Source organism: Meleagris gallopavo, chromosome 24 (assembly GCF_905368555.1).
Source record: "Meleagris gallopavo chromosome 24, MGAL_WU_HG_1.1, whole genome shotgun sequence".
In the NCBI taxonomy this organism is placed as follows: domain Eukaryota; kingdom Metazoa; phylum Chordata; class Aves; order Galliformes; family Phasianidae; genus Meleagris; species Meleagris gallopavo.
Window position 1 is genome coordinate 3,580,800 of NC_139427.1, and position 13,562 is coordinate 3,594,361.

The 13,562-nt window shown below is 48.2% G+C and overlaps 1 protein-coding gene and 1 non-coding gene across 2 annotated transcripts; both read right to left on the bottom strand.

Annotated features, from left to right (window-relative positions):
* Positions 1–289: 289 nt before the first annotated feature.
* Positions 290–13,176, bottom strand: TIA1 (TIA1 cytotoxic granule associated RNA binding protein). The gene is made up of 12 exons (XM_085242970.1): positions 12,931–13,176; positions 9,417–9,513; positions 8,873–8,971; positions 8,514–8,568; positions 7,913–8,000; positions 4,566–4,641; positions 4,127–4,235; positions 3,429–3,524; positions 3,253–3,337; positions 2,979–3,102; positions 2,322–2,461; positions 290–1,487 (listed from the first exon to the last, which is right to left on the bottom strand). The coding sequence occupies exons 1-12, from the start codon at positions 12,954–12,956 to the stop codon at positions 1,364–1,366; spliced, it is 1,119 nt and encodes a 372-aa protein (XP_085099096.1). The 5' UTR covers positions 12,957–13,176; the 3' UTR covers positions 290–1,363.
* Positions 13,177–13,480: 304 nt separating this feature from the next.
* On the bottom strand, positions 13,481–13,551 carry TRNAG-CCC (transfer RNA glycine (anticodon CCC)). The gene has a single exon. It is a non-coding gene; the product is annotated as a tRNA-Gly (tRNA).
* Between the last annotated feature and the right edge of the window lie 11 nt (positions 13,552–13,562).

Consider the following 13,562-nt stretch of genomic DNA (forward strand, 5'->3'; position numbering starts at 1 on the left):
CCATCGGGTAAAGAAACGAGAGCACACAGAACTTCGGTTTGATTTCTTTTTTTTTGTTGTTTTCTCCTTTTTTTTTTTTTTTTTTTGTTTTGCATTTTTTTTTTGAAGGCTGCTCATAGAGGTAGCACAGAAAGGTCGCTTTTGGCCTCTGAACATCGAGAAACTTTTCCCAGCTGCTCCCCCAGCCTGGAACCTCCACGTACATCACACGGCTCCATAGAGGGGTTTTCTGTTTGCTTTTTGTTTGTTTTGTTTTTAAACAGTTTCTTAAAAACAAAGAGAGGATGACTTTGTATTCAAAGACTACCAAAGTGTATATTTGATATCCACATGCAAAAAAAAAATAATAATATATATATGCATAAATCAAGAACTCGGCGTCCTACCTTTAAATAAAAGAAACGTACAAAGTCGGCTATGTTTGTGCAAAATATTAATTTGCTAAAATATTTTACATAATCAGTACATGTAAATGTAGAAATCGATTTAAAAAGGAAAAATAAAAAAAACCAACAAACCAAGGAGCTGTTGGTAGAATTCGTCACATTTTAAGTGAGTTGTAACGGGGTTTTCCTGCAGCAGCAGAGGTGGGGACTTGTCTGCCATCAGTGTGATGGAGGCACCCATTCACACAATGCAACGTTGGGGTGGTGGGCACTGATGGCAGCGTGGGGGAATGGAGGTCATAAGGCAAAGGCTGAACAAATGAATGGGTAGAAAACGATGTAAACTAAGAACCCGGCCTCCAAAAGAGCCGCTCTGATGGGAGGGGAGGGAGGGAGGCTCTGTACAAGAGGCTCTTTGAGAAGAGGGCTGTGCAGAAGCTGAGGGCGGAGAGCCTCCAGGCCCCACACAATTTTGGCTTTTTTTTTTTTTTTTTTTTTTTGTACAACAGCTTTTATAATACATTGTAAATCGTTCGGAATGCAAACCACAACCGCACGCTGCTCCCGAGGAAAAAAAAAAAAAACAACAACAAAAAAAAAACCCCAACAAAACAACAAAACAACAAGTTTGACGTTGTGCAATTTGCTGCCCCCAAGTTTAAGTGGCAGTAGTCCCTGCAATTTGCTGTGTTTCAACAGTGGATCGTTAAGAAACACATCTAGAAAAGAGGAAAAGAAGGCAATGGTTGGCAGACATCCAGCATCTCGTCTTTTGTTTTTTTGTTTTTTGTTTTTTTTGTTTGTTTTTTTTAAACAACGTGGATGACAACTTCACGATTAAAAACGTTTCTTATTTTTTTTCTTTTCTTTCTCTCTCTTAAATAAATACATTGCATCTGATGCTTGCACTGACTTGATCTGACACATCTTTTGACTCTTCTCGAGCCCCACCAGCACCCAGCTGCAGCGTTGGGTTCTCACTGTGTCTCAAATCCTGCCACTCGGTACCCGGCCTGGTTTGTCAGCACGCTGCCATTCTGTCCCTGCGGGGGCTGCACGCTGTAGTTTGCTCCCATCCACGCTGCTGATGACTGTGTCTGACTGTTGGGGGAGAAACAGCGTGTTAAGGAATGACACATTGTAGGGGATGGAAGGGATATCTGAGATCTGCCCCCCACAAAGCAGTTTCTCTCTGTTGGTTGTGGTGTATCAAGGCAGGCAGACCCCAGAAGCCCTCTGCTACTATTGCTTATAAGCTGGTTAAGTGTTCTGTGTTCCTTGCTTCCCTTTTGCATTTAGTATCTGAGTCAAGTCTTTGAAAGGGGAGATAACAGCAGGACAAGGAAATGGTTTGAAGTTGAAGGAGGGAAGATTTCAGTTGGATGTCAGGGGGAAGTTGTTTGCTGTCAGAGTGGTGAGGTGCTGGAACAGCTGCCCAGAGAGGCTGTGGATCCCCGTCCATCCCTGGAGGTGTTCAAGGCCAGGTTGGATGGGGCCCTGGGCAGCCTGGGCTGGTATTAAATGTGGAGGTCGGCAGCCCTGCCTGCTGGAGGGAAATTGGAGCTTCATGATCCCTGAGGTCCCTTCCAACCCAAACCATGCTGCGATGATTCTACGATCTGAGACAGCCGTTACCAGCATTGAGTGGCAACAGCAAAACAATTTCACACTGGCAGCACAATGAGCAGACTCCACATGTGTCAAAGCTCAACACTGTTTGGAAAATAATTTGAACAAGAAATAAGAATTCACCCGCTGCTGCCCCAACAAAGGTATACGAGGAGAGCTCTCCTCTGTATTCCCCAGTATTTGCATACCACAGGCATTGCTACACCTAACAACTTCACACACTACGGCCTCAGAACATCGCCTCCCTTATAGGAAAATCCCTGGGACGTGACTTCAAGCATGGAAAAGCGTGCAGCATGTACTCACTTGAAGCCCTGCTGGTTCCACGCCTGCCCGTACATCCCATAGGCGGGGACCTGCCACCCGTTGGGCACGTACTGCCCCAGCTGTGCGTTGCCATACCACTGCCCCCACTGCCCGTAAGCCTGAGGATATCCAATTTGATTCTGCAAGGACAAAATGCGTTAGGCACTGCCTGAGAACACAGCTCATCTGCTCACAACGCACTGTGCCTCCACGCCTGCCTTGGATTGGAAGCTTACAAGTGAAATAACACTGAAATGGAAACACATATCTAGCAGGACAATCTTCAGAGAGCCTTAGTGTTTCATTACTAAAGACCCCCAGTGCTTTGCTAACGAACTGCGTGGGGTCTTTGCTTCCTCAAAGCCCAGAGCTTTCTCACTGAGGCCCAGGAAAGAGGAACAGCAGCATCGTTTCCTTCCGTGGCACAAAGATATGCCATGTGCAGGACAGCAAGTCTGCTTCAAAATTTTACCTCACCATTTTTTCCTTAATAAGATTTCAAAGGATTTGTAATCGCTTTAGAGAAACACCCAGTGATGAAATAAAGAGCAGCCCCACGTCAAACTACCACATGCAACAACAGCCACTCAGCAGGTTTTCTATTTAGGACTAATGTCACACAACCATTTTTGACACGAGTGGAGGAGCAGTTCTGACCTGCTGCACTGGGCTGACCATGTCAGGCGTCTCCTTCCCCCAGTAGCACTTCACCACGTGGCCTTCTATGGTTGTCCCATTGACAGAAACGATGGCGTGTGCGGCGCTCTCGTGAGAATTAAACCTGTTGGGATAGAAATGGTGCCAATAGCAACGATACTGGAAGTGCTACAGCCAGGCTGAGAACCCTGCTGTTAGAAGCCTCTAGTTAGGCAGACAGCCACTCATTTTTATTAAATCCTTCCACTTGTTGTGCGAGTGCATGACAGCCTACCGTACAAAGGAGTAGCCTTTATCTGGGAAGACTCGGATTTCCATTATCTGCCCGAATGGGGAGAAGGTCTGGCGCATTAACTGCTCTGCAACAAGAAGCAGCACAACACCAACATGAGGTCACACAGTGTTATCTGGAGTCATTCCGTGTGACAACGTGCTCTGGGGACACAATACCTGTCAGGCCTGAAGTGACACCTCCACAGTACACGGTGCAGTTGCTGGGACTGGACTGATTGACCACGTCATCGTAAGACAGTTGTTTGGTGTTTGCTTAAAAGAGATTTGCAAGAGTTTTTCAGTTCATCACACACACGTCAGTTCTGCAGTTCTGATCCTATCCTAAGAGTGAGGAACCGTGCTGACAGAGCTGGTGACAAATGCTGTGGGCACAGTCAGCATTTTCACTTGGGTTTGTCTGGCTGCCCACAGCCACCCGTTCCTATTTAGGACGGGCTGCTAATGACAGGGACACTGCTGTGAAATTAAGTTCACATGTCAAGCTTATCAAGATACACTTAATTTCCATTCTCTCTCATGGAAATGCTTTAATACAGCCCTGCTGGCTTTGTATCACAAAAGGAAGCCATAGTCCAAGAGAGCGAAGTTAAAATAACCCCACAGACATCCCAGCTGTCCTGACAGAGAGCAGCTTTCCAGAGCATGCAGAGCCAGCAGGAAGCCCTGGGTGGCAGTGGAAATACAGCTGTTCTAGCTCAGGAAGTTGACCTGTTCACAGTTTTTAATCAAGAATCACTGCTTTTGAGCACCCACTTTCCCCTCTCCCACAACTGCCAAATGCCAGGAGCTCACAATTCTCTCTTCCTCCCTGTGTGTGTGGTATAAGGTTTGCTTTTGCACGTGCAAACACTCACATTCGTATGTACTCTTTGGAGCTGGAGGTTTTCTCGTTGCCCAGTTTGTTCTGATTTGCCTTCCACCAAGCCACTGGCCGCCCATCTGCTGAATAGCATTCTCTGCATCCTGTGCACGAGAGAGAGAGAGAAAAAATACTCTCTTACTCCACAAAGACACTGCTGGGTCACTGTGGAAGCATTACCAAGATCCCTAACCAAGAAGGAATGCCTGAGTAGCACAACTCTCCATCCAGACTCACTGCTTGGTTTTCTTCCCCACCTCTCACACCCACCACAATCAGAGGGTTACAAAGCCATCCTTACCCTCAGCACGAGGGAAAGCTGAGGAAGTTTCCTTCCTGGGGAAGCCAGGAGCAGATGGGGACCAAAATTACTCCTCCTCTGCAGCACTGCTGAAGATCCCCCCCCCCCGTTTCCATCCCGTGCCACAGCTTACCCATTTATTGAAGAAGGAGACGAAGCCATAGCCTTTAGATTTCCCCGTTGCCATGTCCTTAACCACCCGTGCATCTCTAGAAAGCAGAAACAAGAGCCAGTTCAGCACCTCACAAAGCCAGCCCGACTAAACTCGAGTCACACTTACAGCTCATTTTCACCTTTCACCTTTACTAAAGTCAACTGTTTATTGCACCAGCAACACAGTCAAAGCAAACGGCTTGGTTTCTATACAGAACTTTACTACTGCTTTGCCAGGTGGTAGCAAAATTAAACTTAATTTCGTAAACATGCAAATCAATAGCTTCTCTAACAAAGGTAGGTACTTTACGACAGTTGTTTCCGCTTCAAAACGCTTTTACATACTGTTAAAGCACAAAGCATGGTCAAAGCAGCTATTCCAAAGGATCACTTAAGCCACTAACATTAGCTGAATGGCTCTCTTTAACCATGCAATCGTTACACTCAGCTCCTTTGCCAACACATTCTACCTACTCATTCAAAATATTAAATAGAAAAAATGAAAAAGAGAGGAATTAAAAGGCATACGTCGCCTGTTAACTGAATTCTTTAATTTTCTCTGGTCAATTCGTTACCCCCTTTTGGGACTGTGGGCAGCTGTAAATTTTGAGAGATTGACATTTTCAGAAATTATTGAAGAAAACACCGAAACATTTACGTTTTAAACTACACATTACAAATAATTCAAAGTGCATTTGTACAATAGCAATCATACAGGACTGATTGGAAACTACAAGATATTAAAAAAAAAATAATAACAAAAATAGAAGAAGAAAAAAAAGAAAAAGAAAATATTTATAAAAGTAAATAAGAAAACTACAACGTTTGTCCACTGTGAACTGTAGCTTGTAGTTAGCCATGGCAATTCTGTCCATTCTTCAGAGACACTCTGCAAAATAACCAGAGCCCTATTATTTGAGATTGAGTTAAGAAGAGAACCCAGCTACAAGAGCTAAACCCCCACTCATGGAAAGCCACTCTACAGCACTTCTCAGGCAATTTGTGTCCAGGTTAGCCAGGGGCTGGGATGCTCTCCAGGCCACCCCTCCTCCCCCCCAACACGTAACAAGCATAAAAGAACAGAAAGCAAAACAGAAAACCAGTCAGCAAGTCATGCAATGGAACTTAGGTCTGCATAACATGATAGGGTTCAGAGAAACTAGTGTAACATGGGCACAACATTTAGCATTCCGAGACTGGCGAGAGGAGTCACAATGAAGAGGGGGTTTGTTACACCACTTTATTAAGCCTCACAGTAACTGCAAATGCTGTGTCATGAGCTCACTGTGGTACATGTGAGCCTACAGCACTGACCCGAGGAAAATACCTCTTCCAACGCCAGCAGTGTTATTTCTTTTCTGTTTGCAACGCCTCCCCCCTCCCTTTTGTTTCGTTTCTCCTTCCTGGTCTGAATTTGGGTAGGACAAATTGCCTGAGAAGAGCCACGCTGGTACTCTTAGCTGGTTTGCTCTCAACAGCCTAAAGAGGGAGGGGGGGAAGAACTCATCTCTACTTACCCTCAACTGAAAACTTTGAAAATAAGACTTGAGAACAAGTGAAAACATGCGTACAGTAAGCAGAAAAGGAAACCACAATGAATGTGTGCTTTTACAGTGATTAAAAAGTTCAGATGCAATGAATTACCAACATTTCTTTATGTGCTAATCATGCAGTAGTTCAACCTTGGTTTCATATATATATATACACATAAAAAAAGAGCTCAGTTTAATACCAACGTTAAAAAAAAATAATAATAAATCAGGAAATATTCCATTAGCACATTTCCAGAAAGGAAGTCACTGATGAGGAACAGATTAGGTCAAATAGCTTCAATCGACTGCTGATGAGATGGCAGCAGTGTTTTTTTGGGTTCAGTTCCACCAACAGAAAACCAAGGCCCCTGCTGCTCTCCCTAACCCCTCCATTTTGGGAACAGGACTTTCAGAGCCCTAACAGGGATGATTTCTTTTTGGTCTGTCCATTTAAGGCAGGCCGAGTCGCCAACTTTTCAGCCTGCTAGCTCTACAGCTGCGTGCTGAGCACCCCGAAAGCAGCAGCTTGTTTGCCTTCTCCCCACCCCAGCTGGGAAAGAGTCCTGATGCTGTGTCCTAAAGGGCTTTGCTTTTGGGGGCTGTGTTTGCTGGAGAAGCCTGTCTGTTGGAAGGCACCTGAGGAACCCAGAGCTGAAGCAGCTAGGGGAAATTCCTTCATAGCTCCACCACATTCACACCGACGCAGCTGCCTGCTGCTCCCTGCCTTTCCTACCCATTCCAGCAGCAAAGTCCCAGTGCAAACCCATTTTAGATTCCCTCGGCCCTTCCATCCACACTGCATTTGGCCATGAGGATAAACTGACTCTGCTTAGGAGTCTGACCCTCTGAGTTTCCTAAGGGATATTAGTTGAGATTTAGAGTTCTCTGAAGCGAGTGACATTCAGATCACATGGTTTTTCTTAATTGTATCAAAGAGGAAATCAAGCTGGCATTAACAAGAGTAACACACTGGACTCTGAGGGAAAAACAAAAAAACAAACTTACTTCAATTAAAGGCTGCACTACACAACACTCCAAAGCACTCTACGTTCTCTTACATCACCATCAAGAAACTTCAATGTCCAGTACAGACAACACTACAAGGAAAATTAATGGTTTACATTTGGAGGATGGAAAGAACGAACTGCTCCTTACTCTGCTACACCCTGAGTCCAACAGACTGGCAGGCAGAGCTGCAGCCTCCGTTCCCCCTTGGTAACACGCTCTCTTGTCACACTATCGCTCTGCACAGCCCATGAGTGTGACTCCAAGGACCAAAGATGCCCCGTGGTTTTGGCCAAACACCTGGAGGCCAAACACTGGGTGCCACGAGGCTGAAAAGGGTTCATTTTTGGGGGGGGGTGGGAATTTTAACTGCCACAAATGGCTGCTGCTGGTGAAAACCCAAGGCCTCGTGAGGTGTGAGCATGCAAACGGGCTCACTCACAAACCATACAGCGTGATGCTGACGTGACTGCAGAGAGGGCAAGTTAAATGTGTAACCCCACATTCAGGAATCATTTTTTTTCCAGTGTTGCTTTGCTAAACAACGTGAGGTGTATGAAACCAAAGCATGTCATATGCAACCTTTCTAGGAAAGCAGAAGAAGCTTCTAGAAAGAAATCTCTTTACACAGCCCTGCTTAATGCTCAACCGTTCAGAGTCCGGGTGCTGTATGAACAGATGAATTTGTACTCCTGCACTGGGTCAACTTTTGGTTTTTACTTACTGAAATAAGAGGCTGCCTCCATTTAGGAGAGAACTTTTAGTTCATTTATCCTATCCAACTACTTACGATATTCTTCCAAACGGCGCAAAAGCTGCTTTTATATCTTCAGTTGTAATTTCGGGACTGAGGTCTCCAACAAAGACATGGAAATGGTCTTTTGGGGAAAAGGAGAAAAAAGGATATCAGGCATTCTAATGCAGGACATGTTTGGAAGCTAGCTAAGATGTCTGGCTGAACACCACAGGATGTGTAGAACAAATCAAAACAACACCTGGCATCGCAACAGTTTGCTGTTAAAGAATTTGAGTTCTCAAAAGCCAGCAGTTTTGGTTGCTCAGCCATTACACCGCAGTGTAATTCAGTGCATGTAAATCTGTGTGCGAGTGAGCTGAGACTGAAGGCCTTCGGGTGGTCAGTGAACACCCTGGAGAGATTTCATTCTGTGTTTAAGAAGATACAATTACCTTGTGAAGCCTGTGTGCTGACAACGGTACTACCTGACGACAAAGATTAGATTTGTTCTTAAGTTCATTAACACAAACACATCCAGCAGTATCTCAGGATTGTGAACAAAACATTACTGAGTGTAGCTGTCTGGTGATAGGGTTTATGTCTCAAAACTACCCGTGCAAATGAAAGGATCACTCCATGGCTGAGGGACACTTACTGCTCGTGTCTTTCTTCTGGCTGCTGGGAGTCGTTGCCCAGTTCACTTTGACCTCCTGCAAACATCAGTTGGCCATCAGTTAGATCAAGTATGTCACAGCTGAGCACAGATACCACCAGCACTTCATTCTGACACTACGGGAAGCCAGGCATGCAAGCTGGGTGAAAGCTTCTATTTAAGATACGTCTCTTGGGTGTTTTGCTTGGCTGGGTGGGGTTTTTCTTGCAGGGAGTGGGGAGTTCAATGAAGTGCCTAACATCTGCAGTGTATCCACTTCCTCTCAAGTGCCATTATCCCACACCAGCTGAGCCAGCCCGTGCTCTCCAGCTCCAACTCACCCTGTAGACATGACAGCTTACCTTACCCATTATCTTCCGGCCATTCATGGCAGCCAGTGCCGAAGCCGCATGGCGATGCTCATAGAATTCCACAAAACAATAGGGATCATTTCCAGCTGTCTGATAGAAAAGAGGAAGATTTGTGACCACCAGCTCTTCAGACTGCCTCCTCGTTATCATTCTCAGTGCCTTATCCATGAAATCTGAACAGCTCCAAACGAACAGGCTTTGTGACTGCAGGCCAAGACCACACACAACACGCTAACAACGCTCCATGAGCATTCAGCTCCACTTTAAAAAGGTAAAAGTTGGCCAAAAAGAATCTAATTTACAATGTCTGTACGTTATTAACCTGTCCTATCCCCTTCAAAATGTCCACTCATCCTTAAGTAGTATCAGGTATGAGTCAGAAAACATCATGTCTGTGGTGGTGACCTCCCACCCCCATCACATCCCCAGAACTTGGTCACGTCGTATTGCCAGAAGGATCCTAAAAAGCACAAGAAGGGCCCAAAGCCATTCAGTGTGAGGAGAGGGGAAATAATAATTAACCGAAGTCTCTTACATCCATTATCATTTTGCAGTTTTTGCATGGTCCAATCTGGCTGAACAGCTGGAGGATCAGAGCTTCTGTCACATCTCTGGACAGGTTCCCCACGTATCTGTAAGGTGAAAGGACAGGTTAGAAGTGCAGATGTTCCTACAGGAGGGGTTGCAGAGAAAAGTGATTTTAAGAGCATGTCAATAAACCAGCAACCCTCTCGATGATGAACAGCAAGAGCACAACTAGCAGGAGCTCTTGTTCTCTCCCTTTTTAAACATTAGCATGGTGTGGATAATAAATAAGCCGAGGTACCAGGCAGCAACATGCTCTCATGTGATTTTTCTAGGGCTGAGCTTACAGCAGTTTCCTTGTAAGTGCAAGTCTGTGCCACGACCTTTGCACTAAGGCTGCATTTTCACCTCGATAAGCGGGCAGCTGCTGCATGAAGCATTCCCTGCCTGCAGGTTGGGTTTAGCTTTAGAAAGGATTTGGCTGACAGATCTCTTGGGAGCACCACAAATTCCTGCACGGCTGCAGTCCTCTCAAAATGCAGTAACACACACGTATGCAGAGATAAATATGTACACACGTGTGCAATTATGACCTGTGTAACTACACGTTAGGGATCCTACACGCCTCTGCTGCCCGCTGTGTGTGGCAGCACGTCTGAAGAGCTTTCTCCAACTCACAAGCTGCCAAACCACAATAAAAGCACAGCAACACCACCAAGTGGGCCCAGATTTAGGGGAAAAACACAGAGCTGCACCCCCTCTGAGCAACAAAGCAGGCTGTTTTCCCCCATGTACTCAGCAGCAAGCTTAAGCCATGCTCTCTGTGCTGCACTTAAGCGGTTTAAACACACTCAGGCTTCAATAAGCATCTGCAAGTTTCTTTGCAGCTCTGCTCTCCCAACCTGGACCTTGGACTGCACCGCTGCTTAAGGAATCAGTGCCAGGCAATGGGAGCGTGCCCCTGGAGCCAGCCACACCAGCAGCAGGGATCTCTCCTGCACAAGTCTGCATGCATTTTCCCCCCCTCTGTTTTCTGCTATTTGGATTCTCAGGCGTTGCTCCTTTGCAGGTCACTCACAAGGCAAATCACAGACAACTCCATCCAACCAGGGCAGGTTGATCAATCTACGTCTTCTTGAAAAGTGCTCCCAACCTAGCGGGTGTTTGCACTTCCTCATCTTTTTATAAACACAAAACAAGTCCAAAGTGCACGTATTCGAGAAGCATACGGGTAAACTACAAACAAGAGCTCTTTGTAAAGTTCAAGAACGCTGAGCTGCAACCGCCCCTCGCATTCATCACTGCTGGAGAGTGGCTTTCCAAGATGGTAACTGGCCACGTGAAAAGTGGTGTTTATCCAGGAAAACATTTCCATGGCTAATATGGCTCATAACGTCCTCCTGGATACCCAAGCACTGACATCTGCACTGCAAGAAACGAGTTACGTGGACATCACGCCAACAGGACCTCATTTCCACCAGCACTTCCTATAGAAATGCTCGTTGATCACATCATTAACACACATTTCAGAGCCACGCTGGCATGCAGCTGCATTGCAGCCTTCCAAGAAATCCATCTGAACCTCACAGTGCGTAACTGAGCTCGTGACAATCCCTCTGTGTGACTTCAGAACGTCAGGATTCGGAGAAAGGCAGCTCCTGGCATGTTGCTCAACAGCCAGCTCAGCAGAAACGCTGCCGTGCTTGTGCAACACGTGCTGCAGGATGGAGAATTCATTCCCTAGAGCATGAGCTGCATTCTGCTGAGACCACTGGCCTGCAGACAACAATTTCACTGGGGAAAGGGGGAAAACATTCTGCTAAATAAACACACTGGCATGCCAACAGGTCTGACCCATGTTTGTGGATGCTAAGAATAGTTTAAGGACAACAGGATCGTATGTGCCCAAAACAGAGTAGCTGGCACAAGTCACGTAAGAACCTTGTTTTCCTCAAGTCACCCAGGGGCAAACTTTCCTCCTGCTTTGGCAAGATCCCTTCTCCCCCCTCCCCCCCAGTGGTCATAGAATGGCTTTGGGCTGGAAGGGACCCCAAGGATCATCAAGTTCCAACCCCCTGCAGCAGACAGAGCCACCAACCTCCAGATCTGCTACCAGACCAGGCTGCCCAGGGCTCCATACAACCTGGCCATGAACACCTCCTGGAATGGAGCACCCACAGCCTCTCTGGGCAGTCTGTTCCAGCACCTCACTGCTCTCACTGTGAAGAAACTCCCCCTGATATACTGACAGTGTACACTCTTGGGCTGACAAAGATCATGACAGCAGAATATACAGGTGGAAGTGAATCCCAAGACTTCACCGAGATCCAAACAGGAGAATCACTGCAGGTTGTGCCTGCCAGGTTAAGGAGGGAGCTGCACAGCTCAGCACCTCATATCCCTGTGTGCTCCACCAAAGCCCAAACACCTCCTGACAGCAATGGGCGTCAGCTGTGTGAGTAGGGCCAGAAAGTTCCCTGTAATTAGAGGAGCTCTGTGAGTTTAGCAAGGCAAGGAGCAGCCCTACAGCCACCGTTAGGTGCTCCGATGGCCATGAGAATCACAGAATGGCCAAGGGTTGGAAGGGACCTCAAAGATCATGAAGCTTCAACCCCCTGCCACACGCAGGGCCACCAACCTCCACATTTAATACCAGCCCAGGCTGCCCTGGGCCCCATCCAACCTGGCCTTGAAAACCTCCAGGGATGGACGGGGCATCACAGCCTCTCTGGGCAGCTGTTCAGCACCTCACCACTCCCTCAACTTCAAACCATTTCCCCTTGTCCTGCTGTTATCTCCCCTTTCAAAGAGTTGATTCCCCTCCTGTCTGTAGGCTCCCTTTAGGTACTGAAGGCTGCACTGAGGTCACCCCCAGCCTTCTTTTCTCCATGCTGAACAAGCCCAGCTCCCTCAGCCTGTCTTTGTAGGGAGGTGCTGCAGCCCCCTGCTCATCTCTGTGGCTCCTCTGGACCCACTCCGACAGCTCCCTTTCTTGTAGTGAGGGCTCCTGCCCTGGACACAACACTGCAGATGGGGCTTCACAAAGCAGAGCAGAGGGGGACGATCACCTCCCTGTCCCTGCTGGCCACCCCTTATGCTGAACCGATCCTTATGGACACCTCTGGTGCTGAGCAGCTTTAAGTCCCCCCAGTTTTGCGAGTTGACAACGGCAAAACAACGCAGGGCCCATGGGCGCACAGGGGGTAGGATGCTCTCAGAGATGTACGGGGGAGCAAAGCAGGGTAAAGACAAATCTGCAGCGGGAAAGGGGCTGGGAGATGTGGGCTAAAAGGCCTCGGGGGGCGGGGGGGGAGGGATGAGCACTGGGGGGGGAACAGCGCGGGAAAACAAGGCCCCCTCAGGGCCGGCCCCTGCAGCAGGCCCAGGCCGCTCCCTTCGCTCTGAGGCGGCCCCGGGTCCCGCGGAGCTCGGATCGCAGGCCGCGGCCGCGCTGAGGAGAGCCCGGGGCCGCCCCTCCCCGCGGGGCCGTGAACAATAGGCGGTCTCGCCCCCTCCACACTCACAGGGTCTTGGGCATTTCATCCTCCATGGTTGTTGTGGTGGCGTCGCCGCCTGCCGCCGACCCACCGCCCGACCCGGCTCTTCGCACCGAGCCGGCCCCGAGGCCCCGTCACCGCGTGGGCAACGCGACCGCCGCCGGCCCCGCCGCGCCCTGAGCGCCGGACAATAACCCCGGTGGTCCTCGCAAGATGGCGGCGGGCGGGCGAAGGGGCCCGGCCGGCACTGCGCATGCGCCCGGAGGAGGCGCCAATAGCGCTCGTCCCCTCCGGCGCCGGCCCGCGGCGCAGGCGCAGTAGCGATACGCTGAGTGCACATGCGCACTGGGGTATATGTGTGGGGGGAAATGTGGGCTGTGTGTGCGCATGCGCGTTGCCAGAGCAGTGATTGAGAATTGGCGGTGCGTCGGCGCTGTGCTTTGTTACCTCCTGGCCGTGCCAGCTTCCTCCCTCGGGCAGAAGCGATAAAAGGAAAGAGAGAAGTACAGTCAATCAATAAAATAATTTAGAATCAAGAGTTTATGTTGGGGAAAAAAAAAAACAAAAAAAAAGTGGTTGCGCCGCCCGGGAATCGAACCCGGGTCGCAAGAATGGGAATCTTGCATGATACCACTACACCAGCGGCGCCACTGGGTGGG